The sequence below is a fragment of the Trachymyrmex cornetzi genome, unplaced genomic scaffold (genome assembly GCF_001594075.2).
Source record: "Trachymyrmex cornetzi isolate Tcor2-1 unplaced genomic scaffold, Tcor1.1 scaffold37, whole genome shotgun sequence".
Taxonomy (NCBI): Eukaryota; Metazoa; Arthropoda; class Insecta; order Hymenoptera; family Formicidae; genus Trachymyrmex; species Trachymyrmex cornetzi.
Genome location: NW_017298429.1, coordinates 382,990 through 406,446, shown reverse-complemented (window position 1 = coordinate 406,446; position 23,457 = coordinate 382,990). Strand labels below are relative to the sequence as shown.

Sequence of the window (23,457 nt, the reverse complement as noted above, 5' to 3'; positions counted from 1 at the left end):
ACCCCCCTCAAAAGATAGATTTTTTGAAAAATATTTTGACGTGTTTCGGCGTTTTTAGAAAATTTTTTTTTCTTTCAAGTTATTAGCCCGGTCCGCGACTTAATGGACACCCTGTATATGTAGATAATTGAAAAATTATATTGTCATATTATGTTTATAACGAAAAATTAATGTAACTTACAGAAAACCTTTAAATATAAAGAAATTGTATTGAAATGAGATAGATACAATGCGTCCTTTACACAGGATGAAACACAGAGAAGAAGAATATTTAAAGATTAAAGATTTTCTAAAGTTTTTAAATTTTTAATATTTCGGAAAATGATAGTGTTCTTTAATGAAATAATATAGATAAATTTTAAAAATGTAGAAAATTTTTTACAAAAGATGTCAAAGAGATTTCTATTTATCTTTTTTGTAATAGGAACTCCGATACAAGCTCCCTGAACCTGAAATAATTCCTGATCAAAGCCCCGAGGAGCAATTGTCTCGTATCTGTCGGGAGACAGGGTTCTTAGATGCGGCACGCGTAATGGAACGTATAATCGCAAACAATGTATTCGCGGACGCGCAAAAACGCTTTACTGGCTTAATTAAACGCGATCCATGCGCTTTGGATCTGGAATTCGATTATCACTTGGATTTGCTGTGGACATTCGCATTCGAAATGGTGCACAATCGTCCTGTGACTGCATTTCGCTGGAGTCCGGCCAATGCGAGCGTCCTCGCTGTTGCTTATGGCGCTAAAACCGGATCCAACAAGACAGACGGAGTACTGTTGATCTGGTGCGCCAAAAATCCTAGTCAACCTGGTCGCGAGTATACATTTGATAGTCCGTTATCCGATATCGATTGGAGCAGAGAAAGACCGAATCTTTTGGCGATTGGTTTCTATGATGGAAGTGTGAGAGTTATTGATGTTAGCGCAAAGGAAGTGAATATCATCAGGCAGAGTCATAGAGAGACATCGACAGCTTGCTCACCACATTGGCAAGTAAGTATGTTACTTATTGCGATAATATTATGCTAACTTTGATACTATGCGCACTATATATTTAATTTATTTATTAGTTCTGAAATTTACAATACAACTTTGATAATATTTAATTTTTTTCATCAGGTTCAATGGTGGAGCGGCGATGAGCAATTTAATTACCAAGAACAAATTTACACCAGTGATCAAGATGGCCGGATATACTGCTATCGTTTGGCAGAAGATTTGTTTGCCACAGAGATCATGCGCCTATATAGAGTTGAAGGTAAACTAAGCGGGGTTTCTAGAACAGATCATTGTGTGGCTTACGATGTGCCCATCAATCGCCAACCGAGTGCGCTTATTCTCCGAAGACATCCCATCGTCAACAACATTTACTTTGTCGGCTCCGATGAAGGTTGTATTTATCGATGCTCCACAAATTACTTGCGTCAGCACGTGGACAGTTTTCTGGCGCATGACGGTCCAATTTACTCATTTGAGTTCTCGCCCTTTTGTCAGAAGTTATTTTTAACCTGCGGCGCTGATTGGTGCATCAGAGTCTGGGCTGAGAGTCTTACTGAGCCACTTATCACCCTATCGACAGCGATGGCGTGCGTAAGGAACGCTTGTTGGAGCCCTACAAGTTCCACTATTATCGCCAGCGTTGTAAATGACCAGATTTGCGTGTGGGATATCCATAGAAAAACGCATACTCCAGCATCTATAACGATTTCACCGAACGGAGCGAGATTAGTTGCTGCTGGTTTTACAGCGAACGGGAATCAATTAGTGATTGCTGATATTGAGGGCGCCGTTTACGTCTACAATCTCGAAGGCATGCCGTTTCCACCCTACGATCAAACTAAAGTATTAATTGAGTCTATCCATAAGGCATTGGCAACTAAACCGGAATTGTTAAGGAAGTTGAAGAAACTCGGCCCACCATTCTGATCAATCGATTCCTAATGAGGTAGGTACCAAAAGAATTAAATTTAAAACAGAAATTTATCTATACTTTTGTGAAGATATTTTTTAATTAAGTTAAAAGATTGGATCACGAAAAGATTACGCATAAATTGTGAAACTAATTCTTTGGGAATCTGCAGTAGATACATAGATTCTTATATTAATAAGCTTTTTATATAACGACAGAAATGATAAAGAAATACTCTTTTTTCACATCAAAGATTGAAAATAATTGCTCTTAAAAAATAAAAAAAAAAGTTCATCGTATGTAGACTATTTCTATTTAAGGCTGCTTTATTATCGACCGTAGTCGAGAGGCTCTCCCGACACGTGGGGACCCCTCTCGATCTCAGTCTGCCGATTGCGGCATCGTGAACCTCATCACGACAAGAGAGAGAGAGTGTGCGCTTGACGAGAGAGGATGGAAGGGAGGGAAGGAGGGAGCAAACTGAGCGTTTGGATTCGCCGCGGGGTCTCCGCCAGCGGGGCCCGCTCGCACGCGGCGACCGGGGCCGGGGCCGGGGCCCAGGCCTGAAGCCTTCCGGTGTGTGTGAGAGGAGAGAGGGGTCATCTCACCCTGCCCTGTTCTCCTCCGTGTTGCTGCTGCTTGTGGGCACGAACCGGGGCTACCGCCGTCAGCAGGCAGTCTCTTATTACGCCCGCGCTCAACTCTACGCGAATTCTAAGTCCTCTTCTTAGACCGCTCTCAATGATAACGCGAATCGCCCTAAAAATATCAAGATCCCAAAAGTCGCATCGGAACAACGGACTTTATTCGGCGAAAAAGGGAGCGAGGCAAAGTTTTAAATCCTCTTCGGAAGTAGAATGACGATGTGAATATCGTAAGTTAATTACCGTAATTGTTGGGCAAGATCGAGAATAATTTGGGTAATGAATGATAATACTGGAGAACAACATGGATTTTGACAGAGTGAGCTATTTATATTTTTGATAGAGAAATGATATACTAATAAAACTATAAGATTACTTTATATTAAGCAAGAAAGGCTAAATAGTTTTCCTTGTTATTATAATATGAATAACATGATGTGAATATCGGAATTTTAATCGAGTGAGCGTAAATTCTATGATGTCGGCAATACTGTTGTTGGTTTAATAATTAACGTTTATATAAAACGTTTATTTTCTAATCTATGTGATTGAGCAGAATATTTCGGACGGCATGGTTATCGAGATTTAATGAAGTGAATGATCACTTCAATAGGAACATGAATTAATAACTGACAAGACTAGAATAATATAATAAATTGGAGACTATAATAACAATAGAATTAATTGAGACTAGTTAATTATAATTTAATAGAAATTATTGCTACATTATTTTTATCTTTTTATCTGTTAATTCTTTATCCAACGCGAATTCAACTTATCCTTTATTTTTTTGATCACAAATTGTTGATAACATTTTTTGGTTGCAAAAAGTATAATTAGAATAAAAATTAAAGTTTTAAATGAACAATTATATTTCTCAGATTATTTCTTTTTGATTTTGATTGTTATTTAGTATCCGAGATTATCAGGAATTAAAGATGTACAATAATTTTAATTAAGTTAATAAGTTTTATTAGATTATTTAAATTAATTATTTTTTCTGGAAAAATTACAACAGTTAATTTACAAATTTTAATAATTGTGAAATTTTTTTGGTTAAAAATGTGCTTTAGGTAGAATTTTGACTTTAAATTAGGTGAGAGATGCCCCAAATTCTCTGAGTGCCTCATACATATACATCATCGCAATTTTCTTACTTATTGTCAGTTTTACGATATTCATATCGGCGTTGCATTTCATGCGGACTTTTATCGATAAAATTAAATCGGTGCTTTCTGCAAGTGATCATACGTGCACAAAGAAAGAAAATCCTCTTGCCCATCGAGAAAAGATGCGATTAGCGAACTTTATCACTTCGGCAGTAGAATCACGTCTGCGTTAACACACGCGCGCCAGGAATCCACGTTAGGCTGCGCCGATCGTAGTTACGATATCAGAGATAGTTTACATTTACATTACAATATACATATTTTTGAAAAGAACAAGAAAACCATTAATTATTAAGAAATATAAATTTGTCGAAAAAGAATTGATCAAAAGAAAGAAACTTTTAGTTATTAGAGAAGAAGAAAGTATTATTATTACAGTCGTTGAAAAAGAGAAAAAATTTGAAGAAGAAGAAGAGAAAAATAAATTTTAATATTTACGAAAGAAAAGTCATTAAGAAAAGAAATTTGTAGCTGAGAAAAAGAAAGTTACAAGAAAGATAATTCCTACGAAAAGAGAAATTGATTACATAACAGCAGGGAGACAGAAATTTATTATTATTATTACTCTTATTATATATAATAGTTTTTTAAATTAAATTAGTTATTAAGGTTATATTCTCTGCAAATTTTTTAAACAGTGCAGTTAAAGCATTGTATTTCTTATTAGACTACTTGGGTGTGTACCGCAGTTCCCAATGATGCGGAACCATCTTTAAATTGCAGTCTCTAGGCTGATGACCTTGCATGGTAAGAGCATAGTATACAAAAAAACTTAAGCAATAAAACGTAAATAGTAACAAATTCAACATGTTGATTTCCTAATTACTGCTTACATTTTTGTGTCCCATGGCTCTAAAAGAACCCAGAATCTTTGCTAAGTTCCATAAATAGATTAGAATTAAGAACCGAGAATGTTAAATATTTAATTTAATATTTTAAATTCAATACAATATTTATATAAAATATTGTATAAATGTATATACACGAGTATACGAATTCATTATAAAAAGAATTCAATGATCAATAAAAGAAGAAGTGGTCGAAATATTTGTCCAACTACAATAACAAATTTATTCGTGACAAAGAATTTTAAGTGATTTTTGAAAGTAGCTTTCAAAAACTCTATTTTGTGATATTATTGTCTACAGTATCTCTTATAGAAATTCGCAAATAGTGTTTGCGGAATTTTGCGCGTATATACTGAATGTACGATATGAACGACGACGTTGCTGGACGCAACGGATGATATACGATTATACGAGTAAGTACACAAAATCTTTAACTGATTTTTTAATATTATTTATAATCAAGATTATTACTCATAATCAAGAATATGTTATTTGTTATAATTTAGTTTCCCTTTCTATAAGTATTATGCAATAAAATATAAGAATAAGTTACAAAATATAATAATTACTTGTAATGTTATACAATTATAGTTAGTGAAGTGCATTCTATAAATTAATCTATACCTATTATTATGTAAATTATTATTATGTACATTATAAGGTTTTATAAATTGTAGAGATATTTAATCTTATTTTTAAAAAAGTGAAAGACATTTATAAATTTAATAAATTTCTCAACAAATTAAAATTACAAATTCTATTTCAAAAATTTTCAAGATTTCTTTGGGAAAGCTAGACATATTTTTGAATCTTAAACTCTATATCATTAACATCGATTTTTTTATCCACAACCATCCATCTTTTTCGCACCTCTCCCTCATTGGAGAAAAATAAGTAAATCATTGCTTCCCACAAATTCTTGTCGGCAAAAACATCGGTATGATACCCGGGCCAAGGCCGTCAAATGAAGATGGATGTGTCATATGGCCGGTGCATTTATTTTTCGTGAATGCAAAGGCAAACGTGTTGTACGAGTTGCTAGCATAAGAAAGAAAGAAGGAAAAAGAAAGGGAAGAGAGAAAAAAGGAAATACCATGGAAGCGAGCAACATTGTATTTGCACATAAATCAATCGCGACTCGAATTATTAGCAGGAGAGCTCACGCGATTGATCACCAAAACCGATTTTATCGCCGTGTCCGGTCGCATTGAAATTAATATCTTTAATTGCACGAGAGATGATTAATCGTCGCCAAATGCACTATCGAGATCTTTTTGCGATTACGGATGCTGGTCGAAGAAATTTCAATCTCACTCTTTCCTTTTCTTAGTTGATTAAGTATTATTGAGTACTTTCTAATTATGCGTAGCAATCCTTAGATTATTTATACTCTTTAATTTTTCTAAATACATCTTTAATGCTATGTGATATCCAACTCAATAATCTAATCACAGAGTCATCATCTACGCTTTGAAATATACATATAAACCAAGAGGTATTTAGTTAAATTATTAAAATTAATAATTATAATATTTACAATATCTATAATCTTGATTAATATTCGAATGAAGTTATAAAAAAAATCGTCACTTTGCTGTTATTTTTGAAACGAATTGCTCGCGTATAAGACAAAATGTATTATATTTGGCTGATAGTATATATTTTCTAATATACCTACATCTCACAATTAATCGCCTCGTTAATATTTGAGATCAATGTGTTAGAATTCTTGCACGATTAAATTGGGTTCTCGTGGGATCACGAAAATGTCTTATTTCTCTTCTCTTGATGCCTTTCACTGGCACCGGTCATGAACCATACGTGTGAAAGTTCAGAGTTCAGAAAATGACAAGTAATGTACACTGATCAAGATATGTTATTTGAAAATTATCAAGTATGTAAGAATTTATGGATGAGATAATCCTGGTAATTCAAAATAGTTAATATTTAAATTTTCACCCTTTAGCGTGACTATATTTGTTGAATACACAACAAATCGTTTATATTAATTAAAATTATTATAAAATTTATAAATGATTTAAAAAAGTAAATATTATGTAACTACAATTATTAAAATATAATAACTTTGCCTAACGCGTATGTCTTAATTAGTTATTAAATTGTAATTGTTTGCAGCAAATAGGATATTATTTTGAAAAAATTTATCAACTATTATTATTCTGTTAGTAATTATATACATATATGTATAATATAATACATAATAATATATAAGAATATCAATTTTTTAATTTTAATTTAATTAGAATGAAAAAGAAATACATAAAATCGTGCCAGTGACAGGACAACGTTCTTTTCGAACGCATTCGTCATTCGAAATAGTCAAGCACGGTTTATTTTGCAGAGCACGTTTAACAATTAGTATTCAGTCTGCTTGGAACACCCAGTGTAAGCATGTATATAAGATACTGGCTTCCTCGAGTAAACTTGTTTATCAAGTTACACATGGCGATCGTTGGTGATCTTCTGGAAAAGGACGAGAAAGAGAGAGAATTCTATGACGGGATCGCGTCTTTTTCCTATTGGCTATCCGGTATTAAGAAAAATACACGCTATAAATGCGTGAACATCGTTACTCCATTTGAAGAATGTACATATAGTGGGTTTTAATTGTAAAAGATAAAACATTTTCTACTCTTTTTATTGGCAAAAAAAGAAACATTTTGGAAAGGATATATGATATTATTATTTTGTAATAATATATTTTGTAATAATTGTAGAAAATAATCGTTAGAAATTAACAATGAGATAGTTTATGATAAGAGACAACCAAAAATATTTATATATAATATATATACATATATATAGTAATAAATTATATATAAATTTATTTTTCCATCTTTTTCTAAACATATTCATAAATTCTGCCATATCTTTTTTAGAAGTAAATCTCTTTCTAAAGTAAAAAAAAACTCAAGTTTGTTTTAAAAATTTTAAATTATCAAGATAAATCATTAAGTTTCCTTATATGGCTTTTGGATCAAGTTTTCTCACGCAGTCTTCAACGCAATTCATAAATCATCAAATTATCCCTTATTCCATTTTCTTCTAGCATATGTACACCACAAAAATATCTCCACTAATACGTTTAAAAAAATTGCAAAGAATTCTTTGCTATATATATTACATATGAAAATATGTAATATATATAGCAAAGAATTCTTTGCAATTTCTAGGATCAATCACAAATTCGCGATTCGTTCTCACAATCTTGTCAGCGATTCTAATTTACTTACGTCACAAACTCTTCCTGAGAAGTTATTAATATAATAAACTGCTGTGTAAATAAGAAAATTCGTATTTTAGTGTAAACGATCCATTTTAAATATCTCGATGCACACAATACTATATGACTAATTATTTTTATCATTTTAGTATGTACGGTTTAGTGCAAATTGTGTTTAGATTTAATTATGAAATTTATTTATTAAAAAAAAAAATCGAACAGATTGGATAACTTTGCGCGGCGACTATATATATACATATATAGGCGAATCCGTTTCACTGTAGGCAATGATAGCTTACATATATTACTATGACATACGTGCATTATTTTTTTTGGAATAACGATAAATTTTATTGAATTTCACAAATTATTACGCTGATGGACCGGCTTGAGAATAAGTCTTCTTTCTTCGAGAGATGTGATTATATTTGAATATTATGCGAATATTTTCTCTGAGCCAAAGGAGATTCTTCTGGACGACGCACAAACTGCCGAGAACTTCGCTCATACAACGCCATTTCTTCTTTCCATTTTGCTACGCGAAAAAAGACGAAAACGAGCTGCAGCGGGAAAGATGACTAAAACGCTACTAAAAGTCGACCGGTTGGCAGAAGCGAAGGATAAGAAGAAGAAGAAGAAGTAGAAGAAGAAGAAGAAGAAGAGGAGGAAGAGGAAGAAGGGAAAGAAGTAGAAGGAGAAGAGAGACGAGATCTCTCAGGAAGCAAGATCGTAAAGGAAAGAACGACAGAGACAAAGAGGTGAATGTTAATGAGGCAGATCTCGACCTCTCGCATCTCCGCGAGGATCTCGTCAGGACTCGCGGTCGAAACTCAGATCCTTGCTTCCTCAGTTCGGCTCTCGTTCGGAATTTGCAAATTCAAATGCATTAACGCGCGACAACATACAGAATAAAATAATAACAAGAATATAACAAATTTAATAAATTTCGAAGAGAGAGAGAGAGAATAATAAATTTTTTAAATTAACATAAAATTGTTATATTTTATTTCATGAAAATTTTCACGTTTGTGTGGTGAATTATGAAATTTGCAAATCATTTTCCAGCTTAAATGGAATTATTGTAGAGAAAGAAGTTAAAGATGTTTTGAGAAGAATTATTAAACCAAATTCTTTGACTACAGGAAACAATATTGTGAATGTTTATTGAAAATCTTTTTTTTTTTAAATGGAAATTTTGACATTTTTGGAAATTTTTTAATTTTTTGGAGTCATACAATGTTCATATTTAATATACCATCAGTGTCTACCTGGAATGATGAAACAGCTTAACAGTGTCTTTTCGAAGAGTTAAGTCGCGGGAAAAGAGAATCCGTTCTTCTCTCCAAGCTATTCTCTTGCTCAACTCGCGCGATCCGGTTCTTTGTTGCGCGACGGACGAGACCTGCTCGAGATTGATCGTGCGGTGGTGGGCTTAACGAGGCACGACGGACCTCAAAATCTGCCCGATAATTAATGAGAATCGTCCGTCCGGTCGCTTAAGCAACGTAATAACATTAAAACGCAACGACGAGATGTGCAATGAGTATCTTCGATCGGGGAGTATGCTCTGATTCGTCGAGGAAGAATGCTTATTTTTTCACTAAGCCGCAAATAATCGATAAAGCATCAAGAAGATTAATGAAACATTGTTTTGAAATTTTTTCAGGAAGATCCATTTTTGTCACAAATCGATGACTCTTATTAAATCAAGCAGAAGATAAAAATTTCTACGAACAAAATCTTTTTTTTCTTGCAGCTTTGTGTTTATTTACTAAATATATTACCGTTATTTTTTATATTATTTTTTTTTTCATTTTATTATGTTTGAAATGTTTTTTAAGTGTCTGTTTGCAATTCTTTTAAGATTGACATTCGATTCTGTCAGATAATTAAATGTGCTATTGACACAAAAAGAAATCCATTAAAATTTTATTCGGTAGCTCGCTACACGTCTACCACGTAGATATGCATCGATGTGATCCGGACCATTCCTGAGTCTAAAAATATACATATAATACTCAAGAATCCTTCTCGGTTTCACTACCATGCCCATGGCCCGAGGAACATGGAGATGTATTGCGTGGACTCCGATAAAATCTTTCTGTGTTTGTACTTGTGGACTCTTCTTTAGATTTAAGAATTTTCGAAATACCTGTCTTCTCGTATTTTTTTAAATATATATAAATATATGTTTATACATTCGTATGAAAAAATGCTACATTCACTTGTACGCTAAAATTACGAAAATGAAAGTCTTAAAGAAACGATGGAATATTTTTTTAAATTGCAATTTTTATCAGAGAAAGAGAAAGAAGACAACTTAAAGATACAATAAAAATACATAATGAGAGAATATATAAATATGATAATTAGAATATAGCAGAGACAGAAGCGCTGGATTCTTTCGCTAAGCGAACTTTGTTTTGACATACTTATTTGTCACTTCATGCCATATTATTGCAAAAATACAGCATCGACACATCTTTAGCACGATGCGCATTCTTTACGCATGTTTTCGTTTAAATTCGTTGCGATGTGCCGCAACGTCTGTGCGAAGTAGGCCACTCTGAAGTGGTCCAACCTGTATAATTATTGGCGTATTAACGTCATGAAAAATCAAGGCCGTCGTTGACAGCCTTATGGCCACCATATGTATGTACTTGATAGGCTCGTTGAAAGCGCCGTTACAGCTTATCTTGATCGTTAAATTAGCTAAAAATGATAGAACTGGAAGAAAAATTGCGTTAAATTAAAAATTAAATTTTAGAATCCTCTAATAAAAATACAATTTAAATTACAATACAATCAAGACTAAAATAGGACGAGAAGAAAATTAATTAAAAAATTACAAGTCCATCTCATTTCTTGACATCTCCCAATTAAAAAATCCAGTAAAAATTTAAATATAATTCTCTATTAATATGTACACATATATATTTCCTACATTTAGTTGAGATTATTCTCGACCCTTTTTTATACATTTAAATTGATATTTAATATCAATCTTTGAAGAGATACAATAGAGGGAGATCATCCCCAAGAATACATCTCATGAATCATTAACGGTGCTCGTCTAAAGGGAACCCTCGGACGTTCACCTCTCTCGTGGCGAGAGGACTGGCTTCCGGTCCTCGGAAGAGGCTAACGAACGCTAAACCGTATCCGACGTGCGAGTCCTGGTGTCTCCTTACCGCTACAAAGATAGTCGCATGCGTTGCTCATTTCCGTCGTTCTTGTGTATCATGTGCACAAAAAAGATACGAGGAATAAGAATCTTTTTATGAATAATCTCGGAATTACTTAATTTAATTTAGATCTTATATTCACTTTTGATAGATTATCTCAATTTTAATTAAAAGTTTAAGCTCTGTGTCATACAACATTTTTTAATATATATCCCGTAATTATATCATATATCATATAAAAAATAATAAATTTTCAAAGGGCTAATTTGGAGTCAATGCGGTAAGAAGTGGGCAAAAAATTTTTTTTCCTTAGACATTTAATAGATGGTGCAAAAGTTACATAAGATTTAATGAGCGCGAGTGTGGTGTAGCTATGGTCTACTATACTCGAGATCGCAGGATCGATCCCCGACAGAACCGAAAAATTTTCGTACTTCTCTCGAAAGACAATGGCAAACCATCGAGTAGTATACTTGCCCGGAAAACCTCCCTACAAAAAATCGCCGTTGGGAATCGGTGTTTAAATTGTAAATCCCCATATACCTTGTTGTACGATCAGAGTGCGCGCATACACTGAAAAAAATTTCTGGTTGAAAATGGACGAATCAGAAATTTCTGGTTAAATTTATTAGAATTCTAGTTGAGATAACCGGAATTCTGGTTGATACTATATTTCTAATAAAATCTACTAGAATTCTTATTTTTACCAAAATAATTATATTAATCGGAATTCTAGTTATCACAACTAGAATTCTAATAGACATAACCAGAAAATTCTGATTCGTCCATTTTCCACCAGAATTACTGTTTAATCCAACTAGACCATTTTTCTCAGTGTAGGTATATGAGAGGGAGGCGCCTATGCGCTGAGGCGGCGTTAGAGTATGAGCACTTACTACAGCGTAGTAGTAACAAGAACAAATTATTAATACTTCAATAATTCGCGAGTGTACTGTTAATATATATACATGTACTGCAATATAAGTACAAGAGAGTCATGTGTAATTCAAAAACAAAGTCTGGAGACATCCCATCTATATATGTATTATAGCTAAGGAAAACAAATTTTTTTGCACACTTCTTAATGCGCTGATTCCAAATTGACTCTTTGAATTTATTATTTTTTATATACAATTATAAGGAGTCCAATTACTTATTTCTCATTATTCTTTTATAATTATATTAGTTAAAAAATTAAAATTCTCCTAAAGGAAAATATATTATACTCTTACATCTATAAAAAAACTTATGAAGTTTGATACGATTTGTACATTCCAAACTTTTAAATCTAAGACCATAATATTCAATTTAAAGTGATGGCAATCGCGGTCACAATAGATTGCGTTGGTCAGGAATCGATTGTCTCCAGGAATTGAAAAAGAGGGAGAGAGGATAAGAAAGAAAAGGAAAGAAAGGAAAGGAGACAGAACGTCCTTGCTGGCGAACTTCCTTTGACGTCAAATAGCTGGACAGTATATTACGTTGCGTTAATTCGGTTATAATTTGGTTTACTTACTGACGCAAAATTTTCCTTCTCTCTAACTTTTTTAAACAATCACTTTCGATATTATATCATTTTCTAGTATTATACATGCATCTGTGCAAATAATTGTACATATAGCCTACTGATAAAATAGAAAAATAAGTAAATTAAAAATATTAATTTTAATTGAAGATATTAATTTTAATACAATAACTTTTCTTTCCTGTTCTTTTTTTTTGTATTTTGAGAAAAGAAATAAAGAAAATAATATGTTGGAATCTAACAAATTCATCCAAAAACTACCGTCTTCTCTTCGCGAGCTGATTAAAACACGGGAACTGGTCCCCAAATGCTGAATTTTATTAAGTCTCCGCAGAATACCCTAATGTACTTAATTAGACGTTATAAACTGAACTCACATTTGCATAAGCTGTCGAGTAGCCCAGCTTACTATCGCCGGTATTAATCTGTTACTTATGTGCGACACAAACAGGATAAAGCGAGAGAAGAAACAAACACCGAAGGAGAAGGACAGAAGCAAAGAAGGGCATATCGAATCCGTGATATTTCATTGTGTTCCGTATAATTAGCGATACTAATTAACGGCCGTATCCTCACGCTCTTGTCAAACGCAATTACGCGAAGTAAACATGAATCCCGTGGATCTTACAAATGTACGAATATCATATGATCTTTTGAATAATATTATACACTAACGTGTAATTATGTGAACTTAAGAATTAGGAAATACATAATTTAATAACATATAATTGAATTTTCCATTAAATTTTATTTAATATAAAATTTTTAATATATTTTTTTTAATTTAAATGTTAAGAAAAAATTCAATATTTTTGTTTAAACATGGACGAATATTATATCAAAGAATTATGACAAGAAAAACTAGTCGTATTTTATTATACGTGAAAAATCTATTTAACAGTTTATGTTAATTTAAATTTATAATGATTTAACTTTACACACACACACACACACAGACATATACACATGCATATCTAATTTGAAAAAGAGTGAAGAGAGCGTTTACAATTATTTGATATATCTAGAGCATTACTCGGTATGATGCGGTGTAATTAAAATGATAAATTCGCAGGTTGCACCATGAAATTCTCTGGCGTTTGAGGCCACCGGTTGAAGGTAGATCATCTGTCGTTACCTATTAGTCAAGGGGATTTCGTAATTATTAGTTCCTGGGACCATTAGCGTTGGAAGAACGTCCCATCCGACCCGCGTCATTGCCTAGAGCCAAACAGAGCGATTGTCCCCTTATCCTCCCTATGTTTGAGGATTATTTTAGCGAATTTAATGAGTTTTGAAAGTTGGCTGCGGATCTCGTAATCGCGGATCTTGCGAGCGTGTCCAATTGCTCCTGTTTTGAAGCGGTTTTTTTTTTAATCCGAAGTTAAAATGTGCAATTTGCGTTTTCATCGTGTCAAGTAAAAACGGTGCGTCAGATTAACGAGTGTTATGAACGTTTAGATAAAAACTGAATATAATTCCTTAATTAAAAAGTTCCATTAATGAATTTCTGCTTAGAAAATATGGACAATATGACATTGTTTTACGGATTATAAATATATTTACACACACACATACACACACATTTATTTTTACGCCACTAAATTAGATTGTGTTGCAGAAATATTAACGCAAGGCATTGTAAAAGTATTATAATTTCTATGAATATTCTATTTTAAAAAAAAGGAACTTGTGTTGCGAATGATTACATTTTATTGTAACATATGCACAAAAGATACTGAAATTATATTTTTTTTAATTGTGATTTTTTCTGTTATAGGAATACGTTCTTTCACCAGCCAGATGATGTTCGCCAGATTTTGCAGACAAGTTCCAGATGGTAAGTGCTTCAAAAATATCCTATGCAAAAATATCCTTTACATATACTCTATTTTACTTATTTTTTTATAAAGATTACTTATACGAAGATATAAGCACGGAAGCGTAAGCTAGCATTTTGACTGATAAAATATTCAATAACGATTGATAAGATAAACAAGGAAGCAATCGCTGTATCGATTATCCCTCAGAGGGCTCTCGAGAGATCTCTGAGAGATGCGAGTTCGCGTGCCGAGGTCGCGGTCTGTCGAAAAGACGTGGGAACGGGAACGTCCTCCTTCGTGCTTTAAAGCCGCGAATTAACTCCTTTTTGTTTCTCGTCGTGGCCGCGGCGTAGATTTTCGACATCGAAATTGCTCGGCCACCACCGACACACCAAGGGTTACGACTTCTTGTAACGAGACCTCTTCGCTTATTCAGCTCGAATAAAAAATCGTGAGAACTGCTTGAATAAAAAGTTTTCTGTTCTTACGAGCACCATTTTGAAAAGATTTGCAAGCAAATTATCTATAACAAATATACATACATATAGATACACGAAAATATACAGTATATATAATAAATATGTATAATACAATTTTGCTTATTTTATTTTGTTTTTTTTTTTATTACTGTAATATGCTAATTACTGTAAAACATATATAAGTATTGAACTTTTTACAATTTGTACATAAAAAATACTTCATTTAACATTCATATTTTTATGATTACTTTTTATATTTTTAATTAGCATTATAAACGTCAATATATTGATGATTAAGTTGAGCAGCTATAAATATTATCTTGGATTTAAAATGTGAAATTCGATTCGAAAGTACAGTTAACGTAAGAATGCAGTTCATTCGAAACAGTTTGTAAGATAACAGTAAAAAGAGAAGAGAACCTTATTAAGCCATCTTAATTAACAAGCCTTCTTCCGAAGCCACTCTTAAACGACGCCGTTAGACACATTCATGGAACTCTAACATTTAATTCTGCGATATGAAATTTAATGTTCCAATTAATGACTTTATCATGGCGATGCTGTCTCTTGAGAAAAATTATAACACAATCTCCCTTTGCGGGACGTTATGTGTCGATGGCGACGTATTTTTAAACGTTTACAAACGAACAACTGCAATCTTGGGGAAGTATGCGAATCACATGAATAATTGCTGCAAATTCCTTTAAATTACTGAAATCTCAGATTGATCTTTTTAAATACTTCTCCTCGCCGCTATATACTTTAATTTAATTGATTCTTGTATTGTATAATTGTTATTCTTTTACTTATAGAAACAGTTTTTTTTTGTTAAAAGTTATAAATTAACACAGAAAATAAAAGTAGATATTTTAGTCTATTTGTTATATATACTATGAAACAAAGATATAAAATACTATGATATTTATTTTGTCGCGTGCAATTTAAAATTGAACTATACGAAATTTCGATTTAATGTATCCCGTAGTTAATCATTTGCCGGGTCGTTTCACGTGAAGTATAAAAACGATCTTTTCGAGCCGCCTGTTTTCCGCTAACTTGCCGTCGCAAGAAAGGATAACAGAAGAAAAGGGTTTGACCTCGAGAAGAACCGAATGGGAAGCATAACGCCGACTCTTTTAAAGACGTCGGCGCCGCTTAATTAGCATGCTAATTAGTTGTGCGAATCTCGTGACGCAGACGACGAGAATATGCACCTCGTTCAGGGTGCATTCTCAGGCAGGACTTGGTCAGTGATCGATTCTCGTGGCACGAGCATCATTAATTATTTCACCCGTGATTAGCGGCCCCTCGTCAATTAGAGTCGTGTTCTAATAATTAATTAGATCGAATGTATAGTTATGCCGAAAGCTATTATTGATATTATCATTTAGAAAAATTATTAAATTTCAACAAAACCATTTCTTTAATATATTATTAAAAAATAATTAGTGTCAAATGTATTATTAATGTCATTATTAATATATTAATATGAAGATATATATTTAAAAAAATAAAACGCATATAATGAAATGAATAAGATTGACCATAACAGGAGGGTACCAAGGGTTACATAGTCTTTTATAATGACAATCATTTAAAGAGAAGAAAAAATAAAGGATTACACCTCAAATTTTTAATTAATTTTTTTTAGCTTTGCAACATTTGTAACCAATTAAAATTTTCTTATGCGCTCTTCGCATTACCATTCAGAATTAATTTCCTTACCGAGGTGCTTTACAAGATTCTTTAGGAATTTAATCGGTTACCAGCGTCACGAGAAAAGGATAGGGAAGAACGGTTAATAGATTCCTAATCTCGAGCGCATTCACCGATTAAAGGTGAGATAAAACGATAGAACGGGATATCGGTACTGGGTAATATCGAGTATATCGAAACACAGCATCAGTCGTTAAAATACGCGAAGTAAATAGATGTTTCTACGCTTAACAACGTCGTAACATTGTTAGACCACATTCATTAACGCCGTTGTTCTCTGCATTCAATACACTATCCCGAGCGCATCTACGATAATCTTCAGTATTCTTAGTTAAATATCTGTTTATAAAATCAAGAAATTTAAACAATTTTCTTCCATATATTTTTATTAGTATTTTAATGTATCATGATATACTTACACATTTTTCTTCAATTATTGATATTATTAATGATGTTCTCAAATATTTCTATCGCTACTCTATCAATAAGTATTTGCGGATACTTGATGAAAAGACGACAACAAGGAAGGGTGACCATGGGACGTTTTATGCCGCCTCGAGACGAAGAGCATTGTCCGCGCAGCGGGATGGCGATGTTTAAGCGAGGCCTCTCGCCCGGGGCGAGATGTGCCTCAAATTGATTTGTTGTAAGCGATACGCCACCCCTACGGGGCGAGCGAATGGCACAATAATTGGCTACATAAACAATGACCGGCGAAACGATCCCTCACCGTCCCGACATCTCTTAAACGCCGTTATCTCGCAACAATGTGAGACACCGCCGCTCGTGTGAACACACGAGTGAAGCGTGAACTTCGAATAAGACATCTCTCGTCATAGTTATCATTTGTGTCACAACTGAATGAACGGTTAAACCAAATATTATTAGATATATACATATAAATATATATTTATGCAATATAATTATAAAATATTAAGTAGCAATCTGTCAAATTAATATTAATTCTTCCAACGTTTATTGTATAAATTCATGGATTATCTCTGCCAAACACTTCTGGCGGAGTTCAATTAATCGATGAGATTTTCGAGGCTGAGGCCCATCAGGAAAGCGTACGCAGGGCGGCGAAATCTTTCAAGGTGGCCAAGAGATCGCAGTTTTGCAAGGGAACGGGTCAGATTGGCTTCGTGGCTAAAAAGTAATTGCGAGATCCAAGATATCGCTGACCAGCCGCTACACAATTTGGGCTTACACATATGGTATTCCCCGCTTCTTTTTTTTGCCGGATTTTCGTCTGTACATCATATTAAAGAAATATATCTGAATGTTGAATGTTCGAAACAAGTATATAGCTGCAGAGAAGAGTCTAAATATCCAGAGTTTCGATTTTTCTTAAAAAAGCTTGAGAAATTATTAATAATTTATTTTTAGGAAAGTGTACAATATTTATAAATATGTTATATTTATTATTTTTTTATAGGTATATATATTTCTCACATATGAGTATACAAGTGATATATTATAATATTTTGCGGATATATAAGAAATAAAAAAAGAAAACTTTTTGAGAGAAAAAAAAGAAGAAAAGAAGGTCACAGAACGCACGGAGTGTATCGAATTCATGCTGTTGCAGCAAACCACAATGAATATGTATCAAATTTATGGCGCGCGGTTTTGTGGTACCGTGCGATTCTCCGCCCACTCACACTCGCGTGCACGCTCGTGATTTATGTTGCTCATAATGTAGACGGTACTCGAGCCGAGAATCTCAAAGGAAAAGGAAAATTATCCTCCATTTTTTCCTTACCGCACAATTTTTCTTGACCAAGGCAGAATTAAAAATCGTTTCAAGAACGATAGATAGAGAGCAAGTCGATGTTGCTGCGCTTGAAACGCTTTAATAACATTCATTTAGTGATTTATCTTATACCAGAGGCCAGAAGCACGCGCACTTTTCCTCAATTTTCACCGACGTTAATTGCATAATCCGTTATTGGAAGATAACATCTAATACCGTTTTAGATGGGGATAATTGTCTATACATATGCATGATGTTTATTTGTCCATCTGTTATATTTATTATACCATTTCGATTCCGTTAAGTCTACTTGGTCGTCTATCATAATTTTTGCATGACATCACATCTTACAGATTAGAGATTATAAACCTTGTTTTGTATATACATACATATGCTAATTACATTATTTGCAATCTTATGAAGGATTAGAGACTAATTACTGACTAATTAGTAATAAATAGTCGATGCAAAAAGAGATAAAAGCAAAATTAATAACAACAAATAGATATGTTTAAAAATAATTATTTTTTTCTCATTAATTTTTAAGAGTTTTAAAAACTTTTGACACTATATCTATAAATATATATATTATATTTAAAAATGTTATTGTATTACATAATTATATTTATTACGAGACAAATCTACATCTAAAATTTTTAACTGTGCCTTTTTTAAACAAGACTGCATTAAAAATTTTAACTATTTTTGAATTAAACTATATAATGTATAGTTAAATCAAGCTATTTGATACAACATCGAATATAAATGATTAGAAAGAAGAAATAGGCCAATTACAATTATATGCAATAATTTGACATCATTGACGGATTAAATGACAGTTCGTTCAGCTAAATGGATGATTATGCTAATCGAACTATATATAGGACGACTAATTGTGCGGAAAATTCTACCTGAAGTACTATCTTCAATACATCTTTCAATGATGATCGTGATAAGCCTGTTTATAAGTAGCTCATCGTGGCTTTATCTCGGTTATCATAATTCACGACGCAATCATTATATCGTCCGGTTGGCATTCCACGTTTTTTTTTTACAATAATGATACCGTAATCTGGTAATGCGAGTTCGAGTATTAACAACAATAACATTGTGACTATCATAAACTCATGAGTCATGAATTATTTATCAACCGTTATTTATTAACACAAAATGACATATATTGTCGCCGTGTGCGATCATTTTTTTCGACTTTATATGGATCGAAGAGAAATGGAAGAGAATGTATAATATACATTTTATATCTGATATTATAGTTGTCATATATATAATTAATTAGGCATGCTATATAGGAAGCTGTGTGCAATCTATGTGTGTACGTGTATTATTCTTATATCAGAACTCTAAAGTCCATTTTTTAGAGGATTTATAATTCCTGTTGGAATTCTATATGTAATTCTACTTATAATTTTTTATGCATTATAAATATAATATAAAGAATATTTAAAGAATTAGAATATAACATATATGTATAAAATATATACATGAATTATTTATGTATACTATACATAATGTATAATAAATAAATAGTATATTGAAATATATATGCTAAAATATGACGTATAAAATTATAAATTCTAATTTTAGTCTGAAATCTGGCACAAAATTATAGACTGTCCAAAGTGGCCTTTAAGGGATTCTATTATGTAATGCTACTTGTATATTATATAATTACTTATAATTAACTAATTATATTGTAAGATAATATTATATCATTACAACATATTATTATTATTGTGATATTTTCTTACTTTTAAATACCATTTAGAAACTATCGATTGACAATTTGTACAAATCTTCTAAATGACATTGTACAAATTTTTGTGCATTTCCTGGGAATTAAAGAGTCGAATCTCCTTGATGATTCGGCGCGAGCCGAGCATATTCTCGTGCACTTACACGGGCGCACGTGCATGTACGCCATATTAATTACAATGATTTCCTGCCACTTATGCCCGAGCGAGATTTAAATTATAGATATTCACTGCAGGTCCGCGGAGAAGACGGGAGAGGGAAGATCCGGAGAAGGAGGGAAAAGAAGAGAGAGAGAGGGGGGGGAGGGAGAGAGAGAGAATAGGCAGCAAAGAGGTCCGACCGGACTTTCAATCGTGATTACAGGGTGCGCGAACGTTTCAGGAATCAGACTCGCGTCAGAACTCTCAGGTCATGGGTCAGTCTTTTTCTTTTATTTCTTTATCTTTTATGTCCCTCAATTTTTCTTTGATCATATATATATGTATATTTATTTATTGTAAATATTTTTTGATGAATCAGTCGTCTCAAAATCGGGGAAATTTTTATCGTGATTTATTCTGGATTGATGGAATTGATTTTATAGAAATCTTTTTGGAATTTTTTTGTGCAAGAGATTAAAAATATGTATAGGGAAGGGATAATCGGAACACACCGTGCAACACATCCGTGACAAATTGTCCTAAGCGACACAAAGTCGTAAATCAGAGGACGCTGAGCCGCACGTACCCCGGTTTTAGGATCTGAGCGCGATTAAATAGTAAAACGTGCGTGGCGCATTAATAATGATCAACCGCATCGCGGTACGGAATTTTGCTGCGATGAAAAGTTCTCCACTGAAAAATCTTTTTACGAGAAACTGCCCTTAACATTATCTTTTGATATTACTTTGATTTCAAATGAAAGTAAGAACGTTGTCGATAAGAAGTGAGATAATCTCCTAAATTTTTTTTGAACAATTAATTAGATACTTACCACTATTAAGACTTTTGATGGCTTGTAACGAATCTTCAGATTAATAATGTTGAAAGCGAGAAAACACATAATGAAAATTTTTGCAAAATATATTAAAATAGAAATATTTTTCAATGAGACAATACTTGCATTTGATAAAGCACACTTGTAAAATTATATATATACATAACTTATTTTGTTTCCTGATTAGGCATAATTCAAATTTATGGTTATTTACTGATTATCGGAATACAAAGGAATATTTCTAGTATATTTTACAAATTTTCCATCGATTGTAAATGAATTGTTTTATTAAAAAATGTTCACATTTTAATATATATTAATATATTTTTTTTGTATATTTTTTCACTTCTGATGTCAATCCAAGGATGGCTGCAGTGAGTAAGCAGGAGCCTTAATCCCTCTTTTTTTAAAAGAAAAAAAACAAGGCAATTAATTTTAATATTGAATAAAATATGTAAATTCGTAAATTAAATTGAAAATTAAAGTGCATGAAGCTTAATTTGAGACTCCCTTAAAATTTCAAATTATAACGCTACAAAGCTGAATATTTCTCATAAAGTCTTTTATCTTTGTTCCCGTAAGGCTATTATCATTTAACGCGAAGACAAACCTATCTTCCGAGTTCCTCGAACTGTGTTCTCCAGGTGACAAAGAACCAGGTCGGCGATGAACACGCTCTCTTTCCCTAACTCCCTCTTTTCCCCGTCTTGAAAGAAGACTCGAGTTGAAGTTTATGCGTGGCTGTTTACCACCCGGTAAATGTTATGCCGCGGTCATAACGTATATCTTGGCGGGGCTGTATGAAAAGTCCCGTACAGAACGGCCATTAGCCGCATTCAATCACCATTACACGCTCACGCGCTTTCTGCGCCTCGCTCGCTTCTCGTCCCTCTTAAATCCTTGCTCGCCCAGGATCAAGGCGAAAATATGTACGTGCCAATCAGGATGAGAAACCAAGATCTATAGCTATTCATGAGAATCGATGTTCGTTTCGGTCGGAAAAACTGGAGAGTCTTCAAAGTTCAACTGGAGATTTCCACTGAACACTCTTTTCATTTAGGACCGACTGATCGACAGACGTATGGTTTTTTTTATCCTTGACACGATTGGCCATTTTTTTTTTAAATATCTGTTTCGATCATAGATGTAGGAAATCCTATCACGATGGAAACTTCAGAAATCCTAATATCTTATTATTTATTTTTTCTATACGAATGTTTCGTTGACAAAAAGTTCAGATACTTCATGAAAAACACATACATGGAAAAAATTTTAAGTATTTCAAAAATTAGCTAGATGCAGATTTAGAAACAATTTGGGCCATCAAAATAAATATGCGGGACGCTCAAGCTGGTTATTAGAAAACTGTTTGCAGTATTACTCATCATGTTAATTATTTCAATGGTTTAACAAAATTATTTTCAACTAAATTCTTAGATACTTGAATTTTTTCCGTGTATGACGAAACATAAAACATTAAAAGACATAGAATTCAAGACTTTAGATATTTATTTTTCAATTATTTTTTATAATTTTATATGTGTACCTCCCTAAATATAAGTAAATTTTTACAAGTATAAATGTTTCTGTTCGTTACTCAGCTATTAACACTGTTTCTTACGTTCCTTTTTCCTGTTTATAATATTACTTTCCTTTTCATTATCTTAACGAAGTTTATGCACACAAATCGACACTCTCTAGAAGCCGATTGTTTCTCGCGACGAATTAATTCGTGATCGGTCGAGCGGGCCGTCAGGTCTGCCGGTGGTTACGCCGGCAGCGATGTAACCAGCGTGCAAGTATTTTGGGTCGGGTGGGTCCCGCTCGGATTCTCGAGTCCCTTTCTCGGCCGCACATTGCCCTCGGGCTCTTCACGGTTCCCAAGGGGGTCAGAGGTCGCTGGGCCCTCCTCCACCTCGGTTCCTCACCCCGCTGCGTCTCATCGACCCGCCACTTATGAACCGCCCATCCTCCCTCGTCTCTCTCGCGCGAAAGAGTTATTCATTCGTTCGGGTATGACGAGAGATGTCAGGGTGTGAATCTCATAAAAATCGTGAAATTATAAATTATACCAGGATAAGTATACACGGGGATGAGCGACGAGAAGCAAAATGTTGTAATTTCAAAGTGTGTAACAAAGTAGACAACGTATGCTTGCTTTCTGCGAGCAAAGGGAGGCTGAAGTTTTTTTAATGGAAATGTGTAGTTTATTCAATTTATTAAGCTAAAATTATTATAACAATTAATAATAGTAAATATCTTTAAATTATCTAAATAAACATTTAACTTATATTACATAGTTTTCTTCTGAGAATTTTTGATTATAAAAGCTAAAAAATGTGGAATAATAATAAAAAATATATCTATTATTTTACATTTTTATATTTAATTAAAAGAACTGTTTTATGACAAC

General features: G+C 33.1%; 2 protein-coding genes across 3 annotated transcripts in view; both read left to right on the top strand.

Moving 5' to 3' along the window:
* LOC108763613 (WD repeat-containing protein 78) overlaps nt 1-7,129 on the top strand; it is a 12,139-nt gene extending 5,010 nt beyond the window's left edge. The window contains exons 3-5 of one of the 2 annotated variants that reach the window (XM_018511387.1): nt 425-994; nt 1,121-1,946; nt 6,934-7,129. In XM_018511387.1, coding sequence (XP_018366889.1) covers nt 425-994; nt 1,121-1,927 — 1,377 coding nt within the window. In that variant the 3' untranslated portion in view covers nt 1,928-1,946; nt 6,934-7,129. Of the gene's footprint in view, nt 1-424; nt 995-1,120; nt 1,947-6,933 lie in introns of those variants that run through there. The other variant, XM_018511389.1, reaches the window with a different exon arrangement.
* Nucleotides 2,490-23,457, top strand: part of LOC108763614 (uncharacterized) — a 29,369-nt gene continuing 8,401 nt past the window's right edge. Inside the window, exons 1-2 of the mRNA XM_018511391.1 lie at nt 2,490-2,784; nt 14,303-14,362. Of these exons, the coding sequence (XP_018366893.1) occupies nt 14,326-14,362 (37 nt within the window). The 5' untranslated portion in view covers nt 2,490-2,784; nt 14,303-14,325. The remainder of the gene's footprint in view (nt 2,785-14,302; nt 14,363-23,457) is intronic.